General features: G+C 40.5%; 1 protein-coding gene across 1 annotated transcript in view; it reads left to right on the forward strand.

Annotated features, from left to right (window-relative positions):
• LOC128733127 (uncharacterized) overlaps positions 1-25,334 on the forward strand; it is a 142,189-nt gene extending 116,855 nt beyond the window's left edge. The window contains exons 5-7 of the mRNA XM_053826754.1: positions 12,780-13,042; positions 13,111-13,203; positions 24,749-25,334. Coding sequence (XP_053682729.1) covers positions 12,780-13,042; positions 13,111-13,203; positions 24,749-24,856 — 464 coding nt within the window. The 3' untranslated portion in view covers positions 24,857-25,334. The remainder of the gene's footprint in view (positions 1-12,779; positions 13,043-13,110; positions 13,204-24,748) is intronic.
• The last annotated feature ends 1,105 nt before the right edge of the window (positions 25,335-26,439 follow it).

A 26,439-nucleotide genomic window follows, 5' to 3' on the forward strand; every position in this document is an offset into this window, starting at 1 on the left:
TTAACCTTCTGATGTCCACCGTCACCTTTTGGCGTTGTCAATTAGTTTGGCAGATTGTTTTAGCTTAAAGTTATTATGCGAGATCAAATAAGAAATATTTACACGCGTGTGATTCGTATACAAAATATTTACTTTCATGAATTTGTTGCATAGCAGAATAAAACGAAAAATTCCTTTGAGATTCTACTAACATGCTCGCCATTAAATAATTGTCAAAGTTATCAATTTTTTAAAAAGTTTCTTTATAATTTATTACTAATTAAACTTGCTCGAATGAAAATGTGTTCGCTTTTTTATTAATATTTTTATTGAAACTTTCCTATTCTGGTTTTTGTGTATTACTCAAGTCTTTTTTCCACGAGGGATATATTGCGCGTAAAACCGTTTAAAAAATCATGGTAATTCGAAAAATTCTGTAAAAAAAATATGTTAATTCAAAAATCACCTAGAAAGCTATATAAAATCTAAAAGTCGTCGAAAAACCGCTCGAATTTAAAAATTGGTGAAAAAACCGCAGTAATCGCAGAGTTAGCGTTTATTTTCTTACAGTTTCATGATTGATTGTACAAGTTACATTCTTTTAAGTACTTTATCACTTTTTTTTCACTATAACTTTCGTTTCGGAGTCTTTGTAGTGTTACTTCGTCAATATTACATTTTCGTTTGGCGTTTATATATTTTCTGCAGTCGAGGAGAAGGTGCCGTACGCTAATTGTGGTTTCGCAACAATCGCATAATGGTGGTGAGTCTTTGTTAAGTAAAAAGCTATGCGTTAGTCTCGTATGCCCAATTTCCAGTCCGGTTAGAATACGTTGATCACAGGCGTAGCTGCAGTCTACCCATTTTTTAGTTTCAAATTTTACTTCTTGCAGTTTTACGTTTTGCATTGAAAACCACTAGTTGTCCCAATGTTGTTCGATCTTACGTTTCATTTCTTTCATAGCGACTTCTGCCGGAATTGCTGTTGAAATTGGTGTATTGTTTCTAGTGTTAGCGGATAGTTGATTACAGCACTCGTTTGCTAATTGCACGAATGAGGTGATCCAACTAGCGAATTTCGTTTTTTAATTGCACGATGGCTGCCAATATTTATTGTAAAACGTGATACGTTATCACCGTCAGGAATTCTTCACATGCACTCACACGTGCGCTAGATTTTGATAAAAACAGTTAAATCTTTAAAAACGTGTCCAATTCATTCCAAAGTTTAGCAGAATTTGAATTAATTTGCTTTTAATATACCTACGTAATGCAGAAGAGAGATTTTGTTCGGCATCGCTGCATTTTTGTTTATAGCAACCACCTAGGAAACCACGTGCCGTTTGACAGATAACTGTTTTTTAGTTGCACTATCGTGCAACTAGCGAACGTGCAATAAAAAGACGGTGCGACTAGAGGACGTGCAATTAGCGCACGAGTGCTGTAGCTGCTTCATAACCTTGACTCCAGTATGACCCGGAATCCAGCAGAGTTCTGTCAGTCTGTTTTGTAGTAAAGTTTCTATTCTTTGAAGCCAGTTTACTAATAATAAGTTTCGAATTAGAATGAAAATTGAAACTGACGCGTAACTAAACTCGAAAAAAAAACACCACGGCTGTACAATATTCGTCGACATACTCAAAGCTTACTTCTATTTATAGCAGACTTCAATCTACGGTTGACACTTTGACAGCGAAGCCATTTACTGCGACGCAGGGCGAAGAGGGAGAGAATAAAAAAGACAGAAAACTGTTGAACAATTTCACACTTCCATATGGGCAGCACTGCGAGTGTAAAAGAGATCGTGCAGTGCCATAACGTCACTGCCATATTAGCGAATTGGCCAAAGCACATACGCTTTTAACCCAGTTACACTCAAGAGCAGTTGTGGTGCACAGGTAAGGTAGTTGCATGGGGTGCTCTAAGGCGTGAGTTCAATCCCGGCCGGTAGAATAAGTATAAACGCATGGGGAGGTTTTTTCGAGGCCCCCATTGTAATCCCAACAATTATTTTAAGTTTTTTGACAGTTAGCCGAGACAAAATGTCGATATAGTAGACTATGGTAAAGAAGATTTTTTTGTTATTTAGATAACATCATGATAACAACACATGTTCTCAATAGTGAAGAAATTCGATAACAAAATTTGGACTTCATTTGCTATTACCGATAACTGAGTATAGTATAAACTTGATACCATGCCGAACGATTTTTGTTATCATTTTTGTTATGTTGTCACTTAATTCATACAAGTTTTTACTAAATCCTGTTATCAAAACTTGATCACAGGATAACAAATCTTGCTATTTTTATGTTATGGAACTTTGCTCGGGAAAGCTTCATCGCATTACGCCAAAAAACACAATCATTCCTGAATACCCTTTCGATCCCATTTGTACCCAAAAAGCACAACCCGACAAATCTGCCTCAGTGTGGCCCAATTGAAGATATTTTCGGGATTTTGAGCTCCTTTGTATACAAAAATAACTGGAGAGCCACAAATTTCAAATATTTGATTGGTAGAATCAAAAGATGCATTCGCAAAGTTGACATGACGGCCATACAACGCTCCTGTTCCGACATCAAACGAAAGCTTCGCCGAACAGCCAATTACGGACCGTTTTCAAATGCTCAAAAAAAATTTTTCAACAATGGACAACGTATCTTTAATTTCAGTAAATCAGATCTTCTTCAAATAGCTTTGTATTTTTTTGACAGCTTGAGAAATAAATTCCAAAATTTCAGTTGCCACCCTTTATATATTTGGCACTAATGCTTCTGTCGATGATCGGAAAGTACTGTTTTGCAACAGGTCATTAAGTAATTTACTCACTGCATTCACTGCCACCTGTATTGTCTAAGTGCAACTTGTCTGAGTAAACCTACCAAATTAAATAGCGATAACATACTTCTGTCGCCAAAGAACAAGCTTTATTTATTTCTGTTTCACCTGGCCAGCTAAAAGAAGCATTGAAACAAAACCGACGCAAGCGAGGATAAAACGAAAGTAAACAAACCATAAGTAGGTAATTGCGATAAAACTGCTCTCGATGGAAAATATGAACACCGAAAGTTTCGTGTAAAACTTCCGATGGTTCGTGTTTCCACAGTAGTGGAGCCAGGGACGGAGCTCCGTGCGAGGTTGGCGGGAGATGAACACACCTGCTTACTCTAGGCTTTCCGCTCATTACATATGACTGGTACTGCAGTAAATGCAGCCAAGAGTAATAAAATTGCACATTAGTTTCTCACAGCAACACGCTGCCGTACTGTCCGGCCAGGTTGGAGTCGGTATGACCTGCTTTTACGATTGGCTTCAAACATCAATTGCCGGGGTCATTATTCCCTCCGGGGAGAAATCAATCACGTGTCGAACTTTGACAGACATATCAGAGACCACCTTGACTGTTTCCTGTATTGAAAACTAAGCACGGCAACGGAAACCCAATATTCTTCAATTCAGTGTTTTCAATATAGGATTGCTTAGAGTGCACAAAGTGAAGCGATTCAAAAGATAAAGCTTTTTACGTAAAAATTGAAAAAAAATACTGCCTACGGCAAAAATCACATGCCAATTAATTTGTCTAAGTGCGACAGAGGTTATTAGCCCAAGGGGGATGATTTTTTTCGCGTCCTAGATCGCAACAGGCACAAAAAATGACGCATTGGCACCAAGGTGCCCCATCGCTAATTTGATGTTTTTGACCAACTGCCGGCCTCTCTGGTGCCCGATGATTGCAAAACCTTTCAACAACGGCAACCGACTCTACTGACTGCTGGTTGCTGGCTGTTGCTAGGCTTAGTGCAGTGCACACAGCTAGATGCACAGTCAGTCACTAATTGGACGACGTAAATGGCATCAATCTGCATTGATTCAGGTGGCCGGGAGAAGCGGGTAATTGTACGACGAGGACAATTTCAGTAGCTTTCTGCAGCCGGGCAGCTGGCGGGTTGCTTTTTGGTAGTTTTTTTATGTGAAGACGCGTCCTATTTTCTGTACTTGTTAGATAATTTAAAATTTTTATGCGTTTCAGTCATAATCGTATAGCATTACGAAGCGAGTCGTAATCGGATATTTTCGTATATAAACACATATGTAGTCGTAACGCTTATAATTATTCCTAATCACGTATATCACCTCCAAAATAGTACAGATATGCCAATTTTGCTCATCAAATATGATATATTACCATGTATATCTGTGCAGATTTTTATCTTATACTAGCTGACACGACAAACTTCGTATTGCCACAAATTAAACTGTGTTGTACATAAATCCTGAATCTCGGATGACCTTTATCACAATCTCGAGTTTTGCAAGTTTCTGAGGAGTTCATGGGTGCCTTAATATACAAATTTTCCTCACAGTAAAATAGAAAACAACTCCCCCCATTGCTTAGCCTGATAAAATAAAACGGATTGCATTTCAATTTTCGCCTCCAAGCTGACCTCGAGGTATGATGCTGGCCGAATATGCCAGTCGTATATAGAGTTTCGCAGAATACCATTTCGCGTAAAACCTTACGCGGGATGTGCCATTTCACGAAAAATCTTTTCGTAGGAAGTAGCGTTTCGCAGGGGTGAAGGAAAGTAATAGAGGTCATTAGATCTAGGATAATAAACCTAGATAGAGGTGATCTCTACGGGGGCTGCCCCCCACAGTAGCCGGTGCTTCCAACGGCAGGTCGCTGGCAATACTCGCGGCCTGTGTCCGTCTCGCTCTGAATCATTTCATGTTACTATTGATAGTTTCTGGTGGGCTTGTTATTGACTAAGGTTTTATGAAAGAGTCTAAAAATTTTCAGGTTCGATTAATTTTTGAGTTACGCAAAAATTTCTGCTTTATTTGTATGATAGTCCTTATCTCCCTACCACAGGGGTGAGGGGTCTCAAACCGTCATAAAAAAAATTTCTGCCTCCAAAATCCCCCACATGCCACATGTGGTTCCATCTGCTTGATTAGTTATCTAGTTATGAGGATATTTGTATTTCATTTGTACAGGAGCCCCCCCCCCACTATTGAAGGAGAGATGGGTCATAATTCCCCTCCTAAAGAGGCGAGGGGTTTCAATTCAGCATAGAAAAAAAATTGCCTACAAAAACACCCACATGCTAAATTTTGTTTCATTTGCTTGATTAGTTCTCGAGTTATGCAGAAATTTGTATTTCATTTGTACCGGAGCCTCCCCTCTTAGTGGAGGGAGGGGTCTCTAACCATCATAAGAACCTTCCCTGGACCCAAAAACCTCTACATTCAAATTTTCACGCCGATTGGTTCAGTAGTTTTCGATTCTATAAGGAACATCCCGACAGACAGACAGACGTACAGAAATCCATTTTTATAGGTATAGATATACATATGAAAATGCTAGCTTGGTAATGAGTTCTTATGATATCAGTCGAACGGGCTGGTACTGAATGACCGAAACAAAAATCACGAATGGCCGAATTCCAACAGCAGTCACAGAAGGCCGAAATTTCGTTTGTCTGAAGCACGAAAGGCCGAATTTTCTCAGAATGCCTATTTAACTATTCAATAAAAAAAACATGAATTGGCTAATAGTAACGGACAACTTTTTGCTGTAAAACAAAGAAAGATGAACACCTTCATTTAGCGCTTGATAAAAGAGCAACTGCGTCAGTAAAATTTGTGTTGCTCATTTTGTGACCATTTTGTGACCATTTACACATTTTGACTAGATTTTTTCATCTATTTCTCTCCGCGAATTCGGAACATCCCCCTGAAGAACCCATAAAATTCATTATAAGGTGCGAGACCTATTTACTGTGCCTGCAGCAAATGTTTCCTAGATGATTTAGGGCGATACGGCTACAGGCCGCGAGTGTGCGCCGGTGACCCGCCGTCGGAAGCGCCGGCCTCTGTGAGGGGGCTGCCCCCAGTTCTATTTAGGTGCATGCATTTTCCTAGGTGTATTAGCTAGTAAGGATTATTCCTTAGTTAAGCATGTACCCAACGTTTGTGCAGGTTGAAAGCCGGGAACATTTTCGTTTGAATATTACGTTCATTCATTCGTATTTCGGCCTTTTGTGATTCGGCCATTTGATATATTATGCCATTTATTATTTCAGGCATTTGTGTTTCGGCCATTCGTAGGTAATTCAATCGATCAACGATCGATTGGGAACACAAATGACTTTGATATTGCTTAATTATTGCAGTTTAGGCATAAAAAAAGAAAAATGTCAATAGTCAACAATCATTTACTACTAGTTTTAAAAACATTTTGGTCGATTTTCAATTGTCATTTTCGTCGCATTTTGATTGACCATGTTCTCATAGATAGCCGTTTCTTCTCTAACATCACGAACATACGTTCCCAACGGGGTGCAGCGTGCAGATATTGAATCTGACCAATACTTAAAAAGCAAAGCCTTGGGTCTTTCTAAGACATGACCTTTCTTTATCGACATACTTCACAGCTATTAGAGTACAGGACGGTTACCGGGTTAGTGCAACTATCCTACTGACTTTATCTAGCAGCACCGCCTAGTCGAGATTCGAGCTTACGGCGACTAACTTGTTGGACCAGCGTCGTACCTCTGAACTGAACGGTCTGACCAACACTTAGTAGCAGTATATGTGCGCTCAAAACTGTCAACCGTATACCAGACATGTCAAAGTCGTCCTACTCGGGCAGCTAGTTAACGCTAAATCTGCCGAGAACTGCGCGCGATTGCTGGATAAGGCACTATCTTCTTTCGAGGAGTTAGTTTCTTCAAACCTCGAAGATGGTTGGGGCAGAATTCGCTTGGCAGTCGGAGAGGGCACTACCGTGCCACTAGGTGCAGAGTTCCGAAGTATACCAAATAATTAGTTTGGTAGGGAATGCCAATAAGCGGTGGGAAGAAAAACAAACAAAAACTACTAGGGAGAACTTGGCCAAATACCGACAAGCAAGGAACCAGTTGACCACGATCCTGAGGAGTAAAAAGCACAGGTGAAAGCAGTTCATCGATGAAGAACTGAATGGCAAAGTTGTAGTAGGAGTCGTAACGGAAGGTAGCGTAGGAGAGTAAAACCTCTGGTAAGGACCGATCCCCGGCAGAGCTTTGTAAACATGGCCGATAAACGCTGGCAACGTCTCTACACTAGGTTATTTCCAACATTTGGGAGAGGGTAAAAGCTATCAGAGGAATGGACGGAAGGAGTGCGGCATAACGCTGGTAAACCCCACCTTACAAGGTACTCTCCCTGATCCTGTTACGCTGGTTATCACCGATAGCACAGGGTTTCGTAGGGAATTACCAGGTGGACTTCATGGGGACTCGCGCAACTATGGACCTATGAGACTATTTTATGGAAAATTTTAACCATCCTACAAATGTTCGCAACGTGCCCACGTATCACATCATTATCGATTTCAAAGCAGCATCGAGTGGTGTGTTTCGTGCACATCTAGAGGACACTCTCGAGAGTCGAGTGCTTTCGAAACGCGGCGATGGTTGAGACGAGGTGATGGCCTATCCTGTATGCTCTTCAACATCGCTCTTGAGGGGGAGAGGAGGGGTCACGAGTTTCACCAAAAGTAGCCAACTCCTAAGCTTTGCAGGTGACTTTGATATCATAGTCAGGAGCTTTGCGAAGGCGGAGGCAATCTACGTCAGACTGAAAGCGGAGTCCAGGAGGATTGGGCTAAAAATAAATACGTCGAAGACCAAATACTTGCACACGGTACATTCAAACGAAAAACGGGCCAACTTTGCTTTTCGCAAAACACTATCATCAAGAAGCATACCCCGCCGTACGAAGCTGACATTGTACGAAATTTTATTAGACCAGAAGTTCTTTATAAATTTGAAGCCGTGACGCTACTGACAGAGGACATATGTGCCCTAGCCGTGCTCAAGCGGAAGGTACTCCGGACGATATTTGGCTGTATTCCGCCAACTGAAAGCAGAGAGCGGCAGAGGCACTGCTTACAGGGATTCCTATCGTACATCTGGTCAAAGTCAGTTAGCTACGGTGGGCCGGACACGTCGTGAGGATGCCGGATGACAGTGTGACGAAACCAATTCTGTTCAGCAACCCCCACTGGCACCAGCAACAGGGAAGCTCTACGTGCAAGATGGCTCGACAAGGTCGAAAGTGATTTGTGACTTCTGAGACGGCTGGGAAATTGACGACGAGTGGCCCAAGATCGAGTTGAATGGGGACGACTGCTTGAAATAGCACGAGTCTTCCCGGCTCCATCCCAAGTAACAATTTGGGTTTTTTTACACTCTCATGGTGGCATTTAAGACCAAAATTGGTCATGAAAAACGCCATAAGAGTACAATAAAACTCACATTGTTGCTTGGAATGTTGCTGCTGACGACGACGACATGAATTTGAAGACACTAAATTACTATAATGTTCAGAAAAAATATAAAAATTGTGGTTTTTTAGTCTACGCAGCAAAAAATACGAAAAAAATAAATATTTTTTATGTTTTTACAATACCTAAAAACTTTGAGCTTACGCGCCACGTTTTTCTTGTAAAGCTCGTTAAAATAATTTGAACTTTTGAACCGATTGACTATAAAATGCTTCTAAAACTTTGCGGTAGCAGGACCTTTCATTCGATACTAAAATTGTTAGGATCGGTTGAGCGGTTCCCGAGAAAATATTATCATTTAATTTTCACATTCTTGCTTATAACCAGGGATGGAAAAAAATCTGTTCTAGCGATCAAGATCATAGGAACGATCAGATTCAGATTCATAGACATCACTACTTGTAAGCGACAAATACTTTGTATTCGATCTCTACAGATTATGATAAACCTCATGTAAGATCCTGTTCATTGCATGATTGCGTTGAGAAATATGACAGATACAGACAAATGGTTGTGTGCAGCGTATGAATCGCAATACAAACAACATGAGTAACCTTTTTTCTCGCGGCTAGGTAAGAAGTAACACTGCGATCAACTGCTAAGACTGTTTAGAGAACAAAATCTTGTAAGCAATACTAAAGATAGGGTTTTTGCTACACACACATGCAAGACGTCTGTTAGGCACACATTGCATCTTTTCCTATTCGATGCAGCAAAAACACATTAGATAAAATGATAATTTTTTCTGCAACTTTTGATTCATTCAAAACAATTAATGTTTAAATCAACCAAGAAATGTACCCCGATATATATATTTACAGTTAGCAACTAATATTTCAGTGAATTAGCATTAAATCGGTGACCCCCAAAATACGGCTTTCGGATGCAGCATGCCGCATAGGCCAAGTTCGAAATAACTGAACGTTGCATTAATTTTAGTATAATTTATTGTTTTCTTGTCCGAAAGTAATCGCTGGATATCGATATTTGTTCAGTTTTATCCTGCTAACATAGTTAATAGTTACATTTTTGATCATTTCTATCGTGTTTTAGCTTGCTTGTTGAAAATAGATTTATTATTTAGTAAACAAATATAGAGTAAGGAGGGGTAAAAGTGTGATGCAAGTAAAAGTGCGATTCAATGATTTATCGGTGCAGATTCCGAGTAAATTTACTACATTGGCATGGATGGGTGACTACTTTGACAGCTTGAATCTAACGTAAACTGTGGTTGCTTACGAATCATAATTGCTGAGTTATGCGCAAATGTTATTTTAGAGCGGTTTTGATGTAGTTTTTCGTTATACGGCAAATACGATATCAACAGGAGGATATTACTTGTTAAAAATTTGTAGCAGCGTTTTACATCACTCACATATCTGTTTTGAAAATACGGTGAAAAGAATTTGCAAAATATATTTCACTTCTCTGTAATTTAATCTAACCCCGTCAAGCGCCTAGCGGGGTAAAAGTGCGATTCACGGATGGGGCAAAAGTACGATGCATGGATGAGGCAAAAATGTATAGCTAATTATATACAGCTTTAGGCACTATATTACAGATACTAGAAACGGAAGATCTGCAGAAAACTGTGTGCTCTACAGATGTTGGCCGAAGAAAAACAATGTTTTTCCGCTGATGAAACAAAAACCAAACATTTGGAAAAGTTTCGATTTAACGGAGACTGCAATATACCAGTGCAAAATAGGAAAGGTGAAAATTGAGAATATTCCTTACCGAAACATAACGCAGATTGAAGATAATATGGTTTTGTTAGCTACGGTTGTGCTAATTTCATGAATTCGAGCTTCGTACTTTTGCCCCGCTAGTGGGGTAAAAGCGCGTATCGGCACATGATCAGAAGAAAGAAGAATTTATTTTGCAAAACACTATTACCGCAGATGATTTATAGATGAATGTGGAGACATGAAGTTACTGCATCACTATAAAATATATTATGTTGTTGTCCTTCTTTATATCTCATGAAAATTGATGACAACTTCAAACATCGCATTTATGCCCCGCCCTACTTTATTACTTTGCTATACATATAACGCAAATAGTAATTTCTGTTTTAAATGAAGGAATTAAATTATTTAAAAAATCTCGCCCTTCCCAGCCCGTATAGTTTATATGGAGCTGTCACTTTTGCCCGCCCAACAGCTCTCCAATATATATGCACTCTGCAAGCACCGTATTCACTGTTTGTCATGTACTGAGTACTGTACGGATCGTGATCTGTGCGTCAGGCGATAACTCACAGATTTGATCAAATCATTTGATGGGGGCACACAGGGATGGTTAAGCTGATAAGGCTAGGCGGTGCTGCTAGATAGAGTCAGTAGGATTGTTGCACTAGCCCCGTAACTGTCCTGTACTCTATAACAGCCGACTGCGAAATCTATAACTTTTAAACGGAACGTTGGATCGCAAAACCATTCAATAGTGAACTACCAACTAATAACGCCTTTCAAACGATAGTAATAGCACATGAATCGGTTCAGTAATCTCCGAGAAACAGACGACTAAAGAGCGTCCGCCAGTGTTATTCTGACAGTTTTGCCATGGGTTTACTGTCAAATTGACGTTGACCATTCTGTTTGGACCTTCACACACATCCATACTAGGACCAATTTCGTGTTTATCGACCGATTCTTATACCTTTTTTATAGTACAATAAAGGTAATTCATGATACGTTATCAACCTGAAATCAACCTAATTCGCGGTGGCGACTTCGGATTGTCTCGCAACGCTCGCAACTCAACTCGATGAACGTTGAAAGGATTCTTTTATTGTATTCCACAATAACCCAATACCGCCATGGAACACATTTTCTGACTTGGTTTCGATGTGGCTCTGCCTCCTCCTCCTCCTCCTCCTCCTCCTCCTCCTCCTCCTCCTCCTCCTCCTCCTCCTCCTCCTCCTCCTCCTCCTCCTCCTCCTCCTCCTCCTCCTCCTCCTCCACCGACTAACACACTAAACGAAACCGTTCAGATCGATTGACGGGTTATATTTATGAGTTCGCACTATGCACGTGATAGTGTGCGACCGGCTGCGACTGATCATTCCGTTCGGCATTTCGTCCGTCCTGCTGGCTGAATTGCAGGCCCATAAAAACCGGGCAGTGCAGGCGTGGGTGCATCGTCCAATGTGTGGAAGCGAGACTGAACGACAGCAGAGGGAGTTATAACTTGATTAGAAACGGCTGCCCAGTTGATATCTTAATTATGGAAATTTTCCAAGCTATTATCTCGCACTCGATCGTCCATCGTCGATGGTACCCCGATGGAGAAACGGAGATATATCGTAAAACCGGCGTAGATTGCCAGACTGCTCTGTGCCGTGGTCCTGTCGATATCCCACAGCAACAGTGGGGGTCATTGGCAATGGAGAAAATCGCTTATGGTAATAATGTGCCCGGATTGGATGACCTTTTTGCTGATGATGGTGTGGTGTAATGCCATCGCACCTCAAAATCACACGGTCTCGGAGAGCAGCATCGGCAGAATGAACGGTGCCGTACGCAAGTCCGGGTGAATGGATAAATATCCACAAGTCTTTCGAACTTTGAATCCTCATGCATATGCATTGCTTTAATGAAGTAAACATCGATAAACATATCCCGTCCGGATGGAGCAGCAGTTGAGCCGACACGGTTTTAGAAACGAAGAGCCAATTAATTCTGATAGACACCGGGTCCAAAGTCAAACAGAGATGAACATATTGCACATGAAGATGCGAGTAATTATCGACTGAACTGTTATGTTTTGTGATACGAAACACTTCTTCTCCGTGGATTTGGGTTTACATAGAACGCACAGCTAACGTGTGACATTAATTGAAAAAGGGGCTTAATCAGGCGGGTTTCTTGTTTTTGTGTTTATTTTGGGTGAATTCTTAGATCGTGATATTGAAAAAAATACTGAAAAGAAATATATGAAAAGCTTTTTATCAGCTCGTAAATGTATTGATAATATTAAATCCGAAATCCATTAAATCTCAAATTATTATAAAGGTATGGTAATTTTCGAAGAATGCTCTCAAGATTTACGGGACTCAGAAATGAATATAATTCTTGCAGCATGAATATGGAAAAAAAGTTCATCGGGTCAATGGAGCCTCTTGATCAATCTAATCGTCAATCTAATTTTATCATTATGTTGTATCCAGTGTAAAACTAATTACGCACAGCGTCGTTCACATACTGAGAAAAATAGCAAAACACTGCATTCTAGTTTCGTTTGTGATGCTAATATTGCTGGCAATTTTAACGGTAAATGAATGACATTATCGCAGCAGTTTTGTTGTCAAGTTTCATGACGAGAAACTTTGTGTCTGTTACCAGATTTGATATTTTCGCTTATATGATTGTTGTTCTGCTGAGTTTAAAGCAACTGTTGTTTATGTACTTACGAGCTGCAATGTAAAATCTAACGCCCATCTATTTCTAACTTGTTCTTACAGTGGACGTTAGCGTCGATGGTCGACCGATCTGTGTGACGCTATGCGACACCGCCGGCCAGGATGCGCTGGATCCGCTCCGACAGCTGTGCTATCCCGGTTCCGATGTGTTTCTGCTGTGCTTCTCCGTCGTTCAGCCGGGCTCGTTTCGATCGGTGGCTACCAAGTGGGAACCGGAGGTGTCCAAACTGAAAGGCTGCTCGCTGGTACTGGTCGGAACGCAGTCCGATTTGCGTAGCGACCGGGGAACAATACTCAAATTGCAGGTAGGTGGACGCAAACGAGGGTCTCGTCTGTTGACACTTAATCACATGATTGAATTTGAATGTTTTAGGCTCAAGGAGAGAAACCGGTCCCAGTATCGGCAGCATGGGATTTTGCCCGCAAAATCGGAGCCAAATATATTGAAACGTCCTCGCACCGAAAGGTTAGTACTGACAATTAATGGGAACAAACATGCTCTTTTTACAAAATTTACAATACCTCCTAGAGTAAACCAATCTCTTAATACTTAACGGCATCAAGTTATTCAAGATAATTCCATGTAATACACTGAACAAAATATCCCTTTAGGGGTGGCTTGTTTAAATATTTTTGAGTGCAGATGTCTATCATCCTACCATTTGACATATTTTATGCACGCGCCATAAAATAAAAACAAATTGATATTTTCATCACCTGCACATTTTTGAAGGCCTATAAACAATGTTTAATTCGAGCTATTCGATACAGTTTGAATTTGTGTGCTTTCGCAATCAAGATTGTTTACTAGTGGGGATTAAAATATAGGAGAAAGTGAACTTAAAACTGGCAAACCTAGCTTAACCCGAATGTGTTTCGATCAAAGTTTGGTCACACAAGAGAGGTCGTAAATTGAGTCAGCTTTCTATAAAAACAATCACATTATTTCTCTCATATCACATTATTTGTAACCGTGTTGTCTACTTTGTTCACCGCGGAACGCAAATTTGCCTTAAACGGCTTTCTCAAGTAACAATTCCAAGTTTTATTACGTTCGAATAGTGGATTTCCTGACCAATTTCATAAAACCGTTAATAAAACTATGAGCTCCACTAGAACTTTCTGATGACCGCTATAAAACTGCTTTCTGACCAAGCGGCCCACTGGATGGCTCTTCACCAAACTTGGCACACTTGACATAAGGGAATCAGCACTGGGAGGTTGCCAAAAGGAGGAGCTTTAACAAGGGGCTAAGTAAAAGGGGATGCGTTTTTCTTGCATTTAAACCGATTGCAGTTGTGCAAATAACTTTGAGAAAAGAGGAGGTTCTACCGAAGAGGAATATATGGTAAATAAGACCTTTGTTTAGTTTCCGTTATAGTGATTCTCATAGAGCAAACCAATGCATAATTAGCTACGTGACAGAAGAGGGAGTTGACTGGGAAAGAATCGACAAGTAGGGGGACGAAGAACGTGAGTATGAATGTTTGTTTCGCCAAAGCTCCGGAACTTCTGAACTGTTCTTCATTAAACGTCGTTAGTCAAACACATGTATTTTGGCATTAAGGAATCAGCGCAGAGGGGTTGACAAGAGAGAGAGAGATGGTCTCTTATAAGGGGAAAGAAAGGTTCAAATGGGTAAAGGGGCGCGTTTCTCTTACAATTGGAATGATAACAGTTGTACAAATGTTGGATTTCTGAAAGGTGGCATAGGGTGGCCATTAACAAAGGGAAGGTTCAAAAATGGTTTTTTGTCAATTCACAGGGATTACCGGGAAGAAGTCCGATTTACAAGTGGCTGGGGGACAATATGAGAGAACACATTAAAATGAAAAAAAAAAGGTTTTTGTATTATGAGAATTTTCGTTACAATAACAGAGGTACAAGTAACTGAGAGGCAAAGGGGCTCCGAGTAAGATCGGGTAATCAGCTAGTAATTTAATAAAGCTTTTCGATATTCGCTCTGGCAAAAGCTACCCGATCAGGAGGGCATAACAAGATAACATCAAATTTATAACACATTCTGATATTTATAACACATTGTGTTACAAATCGGAAATAAACTGATCAGAAAGTGAAAACAAAAGTTTCAAGTTTGTAACAGATTCTGATAGTTATAACTCATTGAGTTATATAGAAGAATTAGGGCTTTGGCCACTACTAAAAATGTTACATATCATCACTGGTGTGCCCGGGACACACAATGGGGAACGTGCCATACCTTTTCTATAAAATTTAACGCAAATTTTAAATGTAATTTCAAATCTGATTTCAAGCCAAATTTTACATGCAATACCAGCCTAACTTTAAGTAAAATTTCAAGTACTATTTCAAGTCAAATTTCATGTTTATTTTGAATTCAATTTGAATTCTAAATTTAATTCGAATTTAATGTCCAATTTCAATTTATTTTCTGGTATATTTGAAAGCACTTCGAGCAACACTGTCAGAACTAGGATTGGGCAAAATTCTCGAAAGTATCGATAATTGAATATCAATATCAAATCAGCCGCTTTATCGATACCGTCGATATATCGCTCGTGAAGCATCGATATTAGATTTATCGATACTATTTAAGGCGGCATCCTGGGATTAGGAAATGCTACTCAAAAAAAGGGAATCATAAAAATTAATCAATAACAAACATGTTGAGCAAAGACAGTGCCCCCAAAACACGCACGCAACACATCACTCGCTCTAATACATCTCTATTTCGGACACGTCGCTTCGTATGAAAAACCGCACCACAGCTGTTCACGCTCGACTGAATCGTACACGGCCCCGGAATCCACAAAATATGATGGGTTGTACTCCCGACACATCTAGACGACATGCCGAAGAGTAAACATTTGATCCGTAGTAGCACGGGCCTTCAAAAGCCAACCTGGTACTACCCTACGAACTCTCCAGCCACCGGGGATAGACGACGTAACAAAATCTGTTGGTGGCTTTGACCAGCGTTATGCTGCGGTAATTACAGCAATCTATCCGATCGCCCTTTCTGTAGATGGGACAAACCACACCCTCAATCCACTCATCCGGCAGCTCTCTCCTAAACCCCTGAAACCATCCCGTGATGTGTCGTTTCTGGCGGTTCTTGGCCATTCCTGCAGAGTTCCGCCGGGAGTTGCTCCTTTCCGGTTCTAGCTCTGCTCGATCTCTGTCCCACCTCTGCCACTTTCACCGCTATTATGGCGCGTAAAAAGCTGGAAAGTCTTTGTTAATGCCTTCAACGCTCAATACTACTCTATGTGCTCTCTGGTCAGTTTTGAATTGCTGAAAATCGCATATCGTACGCACTTACTGTTCAATAAGCGTTAAACATGTAAGTGACATTGTTCAAGGTTTTGCATAAGAGTCAATTCCAAGGCATCGGACATTCAGCACATTGTGCCGTGGCACTTCAAAGATATCAAACGGCACACCTCCGGTTCAATTTTACATATGAAATGGGAGCACCGCCATGTGTCAAAATCATCTCGCACGGTTGCCAGATCGATAAGATTATAACGAATTTAACAAATCTTCCAGTTCGGCACTTGTACCGAAATCGGCATAGTTCGGCTCGTTTCAAGTCGTCTAACCTAAAAACGGCTGTGCCGAGGTCATTTCCAATCAAGTAAATTTGAGAATTAAGCTTAGTAGCTACCTGAAAAGAAAACAGTGCGAGAAAAAACCCTAAAAAGATTGTTTTTTTGAGCCTTCCCTGGCCTAGTTTTAGTCTATATTTTTTCAGCTGCATATCCCGCTTTATCAAAACAGTATCGGGATGAAATTATCGATTTAGCATAATATCGACGTCGTAAGTATCGATGAAATATATCGAAATATCGGCCTTCGAGTATCGATATCGCGGGTATCGATACGGTATCGCCCAATCCTAGTCAGAACGGTGCAACACTGATAAAATGGATTCGATTTCTTTTTCTTGATCACGGTCTCGTACCAAAAGAGATCTATTTATAGACAGCTCGAACAGCAAAAACTGACAACTGACAGAATAAGCTATCGGTCAAATCATATGAGCATTTAAACTACCCACATTGAAGAGTAGTTCTGGTACAGTGGTTAAGACGATGGCATCGTGTGCGGTGTGTCATGAGTTCAATTCCGACTGAAAGAGTGCGGTTTTTGAAATTGGAAAGAATGTGTGAAAATCTTTTTTTGTTGCTATTTGTAAATGTTCCCGATAAATAGTTGTACTATTTTTGACAATAGGTCGTGAAAATGTCGATATAGCAGACAGAGGTAAAGAAGTTTTTGTTTTATCAAAATTATAACACAATTTGTTAGAAATATGGTAACAAATTTTGATATAATTTTGTTCAAAACATAACAAACTTTGTTATATTTTTGCTATCATTGCTAAGCAGTTTTGTTAGAATTTGAGTTATTTTAACCACTTGCAGTAGCTAAATTATAACAGCCGTTGTTAGCAAAAAATCGGTCGAAAAATAACAGGATCAGTTATAATGTTGTTATGCCCTCCTGATCGGGTAACTAAGTTCACCAGCTTTATCAACTTGAAAATATATCCTTGAGCAGTAAAGTTAAAGTTTCACTGTCAGATTATTCTGATCGATTTGGTTTATAGCGACCATAATAAAATACCCCATAGAATATTTAATAAATTTTTAGCAATTCCGTTGATTTGCAGCATAAGCGCATTTAATTTCATTGTGCATATTGATATCATAGGTGGATAAAATCAACGAGCCATTGAAATTTCGCAATTTTCGAAAGCTGGTTGTTTCAAAAAAATAAAAATATGCAGTTAGTCAATCTCAATCTCCAGCAAAATCATTTTAGTTGCTTCCTCTGACAGTAATAATAATAACTTTCTTTCTGCAGAATACTTTGCTTTCATGAATTTTTGAATTTTTATTTGCGAATATGAATACGGATATGAATATGAATATATGGTACTACCACCGCCTTAGCAGAACATCCGTTCATAGCAATGAGCCTATCATGTCAAAAAGAGTTGTACATATTCAACGATTGGTCATGCTTCCCAACTCTTGTATGAAGGGCCAAAAGGGAATTGGTCGGTAAGCAACATCACTTACACGTACCAGGGATGTAGAGAATCTCCTCCCAAGAGCTAAGTCGCCTGAGTCAATCTTAGAATAAGCCGTCTTAATGCAGAATATCTCCAGCAGGTGGGGAGAAGAGCCCGCTCATTATCCGCTATGTGTTGTTAATCTGGCCAAGATTAACCCTAGAAAGTTGACTGTTTCACTCTCCCTCTTCCCGATTCTAGTTTATTTATCTTATATAGGTATTATATTTAAGTGTATCATATAATATAAGTAAATAAGAAAATAAGTAACATCACCTTTTTAAGTCTGTACTTGCATACCTGCACATTTGTTTTATTATGTGATACAACATCTACATCCAATACTAATTTCTTGTACCAAGAACTCCGTTGCAATTGAGCCCTGCTAGCGTTGTCGACTTCATCAGAGGGCGTTTAACCTGTGCATACTTGATCCTAAAAAGAAAGAGAAAAACAAAAGAGACCAGAAAAGCAGGAGAAAGCACAGCGATGTAGACTTCCTATCCCCGTGACGATTCCAGCATTGTGTATTACCCCATGGTTCTTGTGAATTCTGTACCTATAAAAGAAATATTTTACATGTATTGTTCTAACTTAGAATACTGATGACTTTTTCCTTATATTTTATTTTTGAATTTTTATTTGTGAGCCAAAACAAAATACTAGAATATGGCAATATGGCTTCGCATAAAAAATGATTTTGGTGTTGAACTTTAGTATTCTTCATAATAGCAGCCAAAAAACTGTTTGGTGAGGGTGTTACCGTTTTAGTAGCTCTATGAAACTAACAGACTTATTACGGTTTGACAAGCACCCGCGATACGATCAATTTTGATTGGTGCGCCATTTTGTATTGCTACGTCACGCTTATGATAAATTTATAGGAGACGTGGTGCAGCCAACAAGTTTTAACGTGGTAATATAAGCAACCACAATAAGGTTTTCTGGCTAGCTATAAGGGTGCTTGGACTCGTATCCGCTTGGTATTGCGCAATATCACAAGAAAACCAGAAGTAACGACTAATACCGCAATAAAACCTTTATAAAATTACATTTGTTACTTGGGTTTGGCCCCCAACAGTATTCTTCAGGTTCCGCTTGATGATGATCCAGTGTTGTGCAGATTGTCAGATTGGCACAACCTGAAAGTTGCTACCACTTTGTACCGTAATGGCACAACGCTAAATTCGACCTCAAATGCACGAAACAATCGTACTGCTTCAGGATGAGCAGCGGTTGTTTTTGCAGACCTTCGTTTAAGTAAATTTCTTCGTTGGTGGTTCCGGTGGCAATGAAAATGTCGCTTTTCAAACTACGGGTACAGATAGCCTGTACCAAGTCAAGCCAGATATTTCTTAGCGAACTTCAACAGTTTCATATGCTTACAAACTTAAACCACTATGTTTAAACAAATAAACAAATAAACTCCTACCTAGGAAGCTGTTGGAACTCTGCACTGACGTGCGGTTCCTAGAACATCATCAGAGGAGCTCTGCCTCCTTCTTCACATGAAGATGCAAAGGCAGTGAGCATAGCATTACCTCCATGGCTGCAGCAGGTGTTCAACGCATGTCACTGAACTGTAACTGAAAGACAGGCCAGGTGCTTAACTTTGTTTAGTTTGGCTTGGGCAGTCACCTCATCCACCTTTGGCCACCAAACGACTGCAGGCTAGGTTATTCTAGGTCGTGCAATAGTAGTATATGACCAAAAAGCTTGTTGAGGCTTCAATCCCCAGGTTTTATCAAACAGTGAGCTGCATGCCCAAATAGCCGAAGTTGCTTTCATAACAGCATAATCTAGGTGGGCAGCCCAGTTCAGTTTTTATCGAGAATTATTCCGAGGTGTTTGACTTCATTACTAAAGCTCTGTCTGACACCATTCAGTATAGGGGGAGTAATTGTCATGTTTCCTTCGCCTAGTGATTGGTATAACAACTATTTTGGTGGGGTTTACATGAAGTCGCTCTTGTGAGTACCATGACATGGTGGTGTTTAGAGCTTCTTGAAAGCGACTTGACAGTACTGCGTCAAACTTTTTACTCTGACAATAAGTACAACGTCATCGGCGTAAACCATGTTCTCATAACCAAGCTGTGATAGCTTGCGAAGGAGTACATCGGCAACCAGTGACCAGAGCAATGGGGAGAGAACTCTTCCCTGTGGACATCCTTTGGTCACCGAAATCGTGACCGACGTATCTCCCAAGGATGCTGTAATTTCTCTGCTCGAGAGTATTGCTTGTATCCAGCTCATTGTAGCGTGGCTGATTCCCTTTTGACAGAAAACCGTATTAATTGATGCGAAGGACGTGTTATTGAAAGCGCTTTCAATATCAAGAAAAGCAAAAGTGCCGTCTTTTGATATTTAAGCGATTTCTCAATTAACATCACTAAGCAGTGCAGTGTGGTTTCCATAGATTTACCGTGTTGGCACCAACGGACTGGCAAGTTGATTGTTTCCTTAAGCCATCACCGTAAATCGTTTCGCTGCAAGCACAGATCAATTTGTAAGAACTATTCATACTGCGAACTATCTCCCGTTCCTAGTTTACTAAACGTATCCACGTGAATGGGGCTTTAACGAATATAGCAGAAAAGCAAGCTGTCAACCTGAACCACTGGACCATATATTTTGACTTCACTCAAATTGTATGTAGATAACAGTCTTGCCAGCGCATTGGTTGCCACGCATGTTGAGAGTTTCTAAAAACTCATTGGGGATATAGTTGTCCGTGATTTTCTCCATAAGCTTAAGAAACATTGAAGTCAGACTTTTTTTGTTTTATTAAAGACGTTTTAACCAAATATTGGTTATTCGAGTGAAGTCAGACTCTCCGGTCTAAAGGCCTTAGGCATGGTTTTGTCTTTTTTGCCAGCCTTAGGTATGAACATCACCCTTACTTTCCGCCAATTCTCCGAGATACGTTCCAAAGTGAAACTGGATCGCAAGAGGTTGATGAGCTCGGACATTATAACACCGTCCGTTTTTTGTAAGAAAATGTATAGAATACCATCCGGACTTGGAGATTCCATTGGTTCAAAAGAGATGATTTGATCGAAACCTCCGTAAATAATCGGCATGCAAGCACAACCGAGTCATTTGGCACATTGTGTAACGACCCATTCCGGTGCTGCCCGGCTATGTCTTGCTCAGTGTAGCCATCGTTCTGATTTGTAAGGCGACGAAGGATCCTCTCGCATGAGGTATCAACGCTGCTCAGAAAATGCTCCGTGAACACAAGGGGCCTCAGGAGGGGGCTTCATGGTGTATATTTTCGTAGCAGCGCTTCATCCCACGGCACTGCAATCACGGGTAATCACTTGACGTGATTGCAGTGCTGGAGGTATCCGCCATCTCACTATGTTTGGGATGTTTGGGATTTTGGCGTAGACGGCCCTTTGTTTTGGCGTACTCTAGGTCGTTTAATTTTTGGACCTTTTGCGCTAGTGTTTGGCGACACAGTTTCAGTCGACCGTTGCCGCTTCCTCTGCAAGAGACTTACTTACTTACTTATGAGTCCATGTCCGCCGATCCGGTCCGGAACAAAGGGATGAAATCAGAGATCTCCACTGCTGACGGTTACCCGCCATGGCTTTTACCTGTCGCCAGGACTCGTCTACAGCCCGGCTGTCGTTGGCTAAGTTCCGTCGCCATGAGCCTCTGGGTCTGCCTCTTCTAAGCTGTCCTTGTGGATTCCAGTCGAGTGCTTCTCTGCAAACCTCGTTCACTCCTTTCCTCAAGGTGTGTCCGATCCACTTCCACCTACGTTCGCGAATTTCTGTGGCTATCGGCCGTTGATGACACCGACGATGGAGTTCCTCATTGGATATCCAGCAATCAGGCCACCAGGCACGAATGATGTATCTCAGACACCGGTTAATGAATACCTGCAGTTTTTGCGTTGTCTCCGCTGAGACGCACCACGTTTCGCAGGCATACAGCAGTACGGATTTAACGTTTGAATTAAAGACTCAGGTTTTCGTAGTTAGAGTGATCTCGTTTGAGTGCCAAATGCTTCGCAGACCTGCAAAGGCACCCCTGGCCTTCCTGATCCGTGTGGCTATATCAGTCTTGGTGCCACCATCGGGCATTGTCTGGCTACCAAACTATTGAAAGGCGTCTACCTGCTTAACTCGTTGTCCCGCTACTGTGAAGTTGGTGGAATTGTCAGTGTTCACTACCATAGACTTAGTTTTCGCTACATTGACTGTGAGACCTGCTGCCTGGGAGCTCTCGGAGAGGTTATCTAACTTGCTCTGCATATCGTTTCGGCGTTGTGCGAGCAAGACAATGTCGTCGGCTAGGTCGAGGTCATTTAGCTGCTCCATCGTTAGAGGATTCCAAGGCAATCCTCGATTTGGTCTACTGTCAATTGCTCCAACTAATATCTCATCCATAACGATGAGAAACAGAAGCGGTGATAAGCCAGAGAGGTTGCGTTTAATGGTTAACAGAACGAAGGGCCTATTTCCTGTCCTCCTCCTGTGTGTATCCCTTGCTGAGATACAGCTTGAGCTGCCTTTTCTGTACACTGAAGAGCCGCTAGAGCGCAATACGAGACGACGTTGGTGTTCCATGGACATCTGGCCGCGCCGCCGGATCGGGAGGACTGTCCGTACAACTCTTCACATTCGTTTTAGACGAACTCGGGATCAGCAAAGAGACTGAAAGTCCTCCATACAGTAAATCGCTATCGAGGTTGAAGTTTTCTTCCAGTACTTCCTATTCGATCCAACGAAGACCTCCGACTCGAATAGCTCAGGCATTATAAAACACCCGGTATCTGAAACTTTGTTTTTTTTTTCAACATTTGTGATCCATAAAAAGTCCCACGAATGGGAGGGAGAAGAAATGTCCACTGCATCAGAGCCTCTCTTGACCCGGTAAGGGTTGATTACGCCCTGGCCAGGTACTCCACTGGCTCCATTTTTGTCGTGTGCAGCTATAGGGAATGTGTTTTGACCGTCTCGTTTTGTTTATCGTAGCGATTTGGACTCATTACCTTATTGTAAGTCGGCAGTTCAGCTCGTAATAGGTAAAGGTGTGTATTGTAGACGACATTCCCAGCTGGTTTGCGACATCTCGAATTGAATGGTAGAGGTTGCAAAGCGTTGGACACTATTCACGCTTTCGCTTGCGAATTTTAATATTCTCCCAGTTTTACCCACAAAACCGAACATTTGAGTGGCCAATTTTCTCAATCAGCAGTCCTTAACAGGTTACTGCATCAAAGTGTTTAAGAGCCAAATTCTAAGAATGGTTTTGAAGCACCCCCTTTAGTTCAGTTTCTTGGTGCTTAAATATTATGTCAACAACTATGCCAAATAAAATAATTACGAATTTTCGGTAATAACAGTTGCAGTAACCTGATGCAATGACCGATAAATTAGAGATGGTCGGATAGCGGAAAATTTGCCCGAAACCCGCACCCGTACCCGTACCTGCCGGGTTCGGGTCGGGTTCGGGTATTGAAAAAAAATAATTTGCGGGTTCGGGTCGGGTACGGGTTCTTAATTTTTGTTTTTGAAACCGGGTACGCGTCGGGTCGGGTATCTCTATTGACCACATTTAACACTAAAGATGGTCGGGTACCCGGGCCCGTCCCGTACCCGACGGGTTGCGGTCGGGTTCGGGTATCAAAAATGATAAATTTGCGGGTTCGGGTCGGGTACGGGTTTTTAATTTTTTTCTTGATCGGGTACGGGTCGGGTCCGGGTATTCAAATTTTCATACCCGACCATCTCTACGATAAATCACGGATCAAATCCGAAGGTTATATTTTAAATTCAGATGTTTAATTTTTAAAACTCTCCTTCAATCAGAAATTTAAACCAATAGTCGTAATATCATTATATGACGCTACTGAAACTCATTCTAACGTTCAAATTTTGATAACAACCATTTGTCTAATTGAAAGATATAGCGGAGATGCATTAGCCTTCGCCCCCTTACCGATCTTCGCCGCCCAGGTTGCAAAGTTGCTTTTACTATATATCTCAACCTTTAGGAATCATAAGAAATGTATGTCTCCTTTCAAAACATGAAATCTATTTTCATTTTACATCAATTGCGTAAAATTTCGTAGATTATTTATGATGAAATTTTGAACTTTAAAATGCTGCCATTGAAAACAACAATTTTCTTCGGATGTGAAAAACTTATTTTGAAATGCTGGGGATGAGTACAAAATAATGTTTTATATGATACATTTTAACTATCATATTTTTTGAAACACCCAAAAACACAAAAACATTTTGAAATGCATAGTGAATTTTAGAGAGTTTTTATTGCCTTTAAAAGGGGGCGAAAATTAGCACGACAACTGAATTATTGCGAGTGATAATTTCACAAAATCATATGGGTTATTCCATTACAAACTCCAGAAAATATGCAACCTAATGTTGTGATAACGACAATCCCTGGAAATGTATGGTAGCACTAAGTCAAATGTGGTTCGAAAATCATATCATCATAAATATAAGAGGCTTATGTCTGTCACCAAAACGAGGGGCGCGATATGTATTTTCGTGGTAATAATCGCCCACATTAAGCAAAGACTCAAACCAATCATAGCAAATTACATTCAAGACGAGCAAAAGTAACGTAGTTGCACTTCATAGAGTTACATAGCGTTAGCGTTACATAGCGTACCACCAATTTGCTGTCAATCAGACGCGAGGCGATGCGCGGGGGTTACAGATAGTTGAACAATATTGCGCAAAAAAGAACAGGCGAGTCTTATTCATTCATATTAAAGTCCTGAAATCCTGAACATAACTAAATTTGACTATTTCTATGTAAAAACGGCTAACGTCGCAACTTTCAAATTCATTGCAAATTGAATTCTAGGGGGCGCAATATAATGCATTTGCCCTATTACTCACATTACTCACATTACCATTTATTTTTCCAAAAATCCTAACGCTTTCCTTTTCTACTGCTTACAGGAACGAATCAAAGAAGTTTTCGACACCGCCATCTGGGATGCACTGCAGGCGCGAGAATTCGACCGAAAGCGGCCCCTCTGGAAGCGGTTGCTTTGCATTACCTGCTGAAAGCTGCAGCTCATGGCAGAAGGACAGCAAAAAACAAAACAATGAAACGAGACTGGGTATTTCTGGTTGTATTCTACTGTGTTTAATGTTGACGTTTAGTGTATAGAGATTCTAATTTGTAAAATATCTAAAAGCTCAAGCTAAGTGAATCGTAAGAACCCAAGTATTGAGGTCCAAATGCTCCCATCACATTGAAAGAATGTGTGTTTGAATTGAAATTAAATTTTGAAAATAATATCTGACTAAAATTATCACGTTTAGACCTAGACGAATAAGGGCTTCCGTCAACTGCATCTGCGGCATTAAGAATGACAATAAATTATTACACATTTTTAAGCATCACAAATCTAGCAACTAGGACAGTAAAACCTGATTGTATATTTTAGTAATCAATCTATAAATGTAAAATATAGCTTAAAAACATTAAACTCTTGCCAATAAGTAATAAACAACCGAACAAGAAACGACTGAAAATATACTGCAAATACATATATCCCACTTTAGAGAACGACTGTCGCCCGATCATCCATGAATAGAGAACATCCAGCTGAACCAACACACGTCCATTATGGCAATGGTTCGTTTTCCCGATTGGCTACTCCGGGGTCCCATAGCGAGAAACATAATCGAAAATTGCGGGTAATTTATTCGAATACAGCCTCCATTACGAAGCAGGCACTAATGGCAGCATGCCATAGCGTCAATAGTTCGGACAACGTGATTCGATCTTTCCACGTCCGGCAGCGAACAAACGAAACTGCACCGTCGTCCGAATTGCCCGTAGGGCACGGGAGGGTATTTTCGGCCCAATAAGCGATGGCATCTATTTTTTCAGCCTATGGCCTAGTTCTAGTGGGAGAACAGGTGGTTTTGACATTCTTTAAATAAAAAATAGTAGATTACTTACAGTTTTGAGAAAATAGTTATAACATATCAAAATTGTATGTCGGCAATGTACTTTTATTGGCGAACGAAAAGACAAATAGGCTGAATTTAGAAACCTGCTGAAAATACCCTCCCGTACCCTATTTATAAAATTCTCGGTTTCACTGAAGCAAAGGAGAACTCCACGAGTAAAATTGTTTTTCTCTTCACGTGGATATTTATTTCATTTTAGTTTGTTGAAAAAATACACGTTGGGTAAACAGAATTCACTTAACATAGGACTGTAGCGTAAAAATTTTCCAAGTACATGTATATGAAAAGTATTATTTTTGTCAAAAATATATTACTTCAATTGTTACGACAATACCTGTGTATTGGGTAATCCCCATTTTGTCAACCAAAAAGCTGTCGTAGAAGTTATTGAGCTCGGCTATCCCTAGAACAGGACGTGCCACATGGCTTCAAGTTCTTTTTTCCATTGTGACCACTAACTCTTATGAAAATTCTTTATGGCCGAAGCAGCGCAAGCATCAAATAGCGTTGGTGCGATCGAGAAAGGTAGTATTTTGAAAATCTTAAATAACGCTACAACATAGTTTTTCGAAAACATCATTGTGTGTAAAACCCGTAGCTGATATGACATGTCACTATGCATCTTCCTTCACGGCCAACTAGGATTTTTGCGGAGTGGTTTTCCG

Source organism: Sabethes cyaneus, chromosome 1 (genome assembly GCF_943734655.1).
Source record: "Sabethes cyaneus chromosome 1, idSabCyanKW18_F2, whole genome shotgun sequence".
Taxonomy (NCBI): domain Eukaryota; kingdom Metazoa; phylum Arthropoda; class Insecta; order Diptera; family Culicidae; genus Sabethes; species Sabethes cyaneus.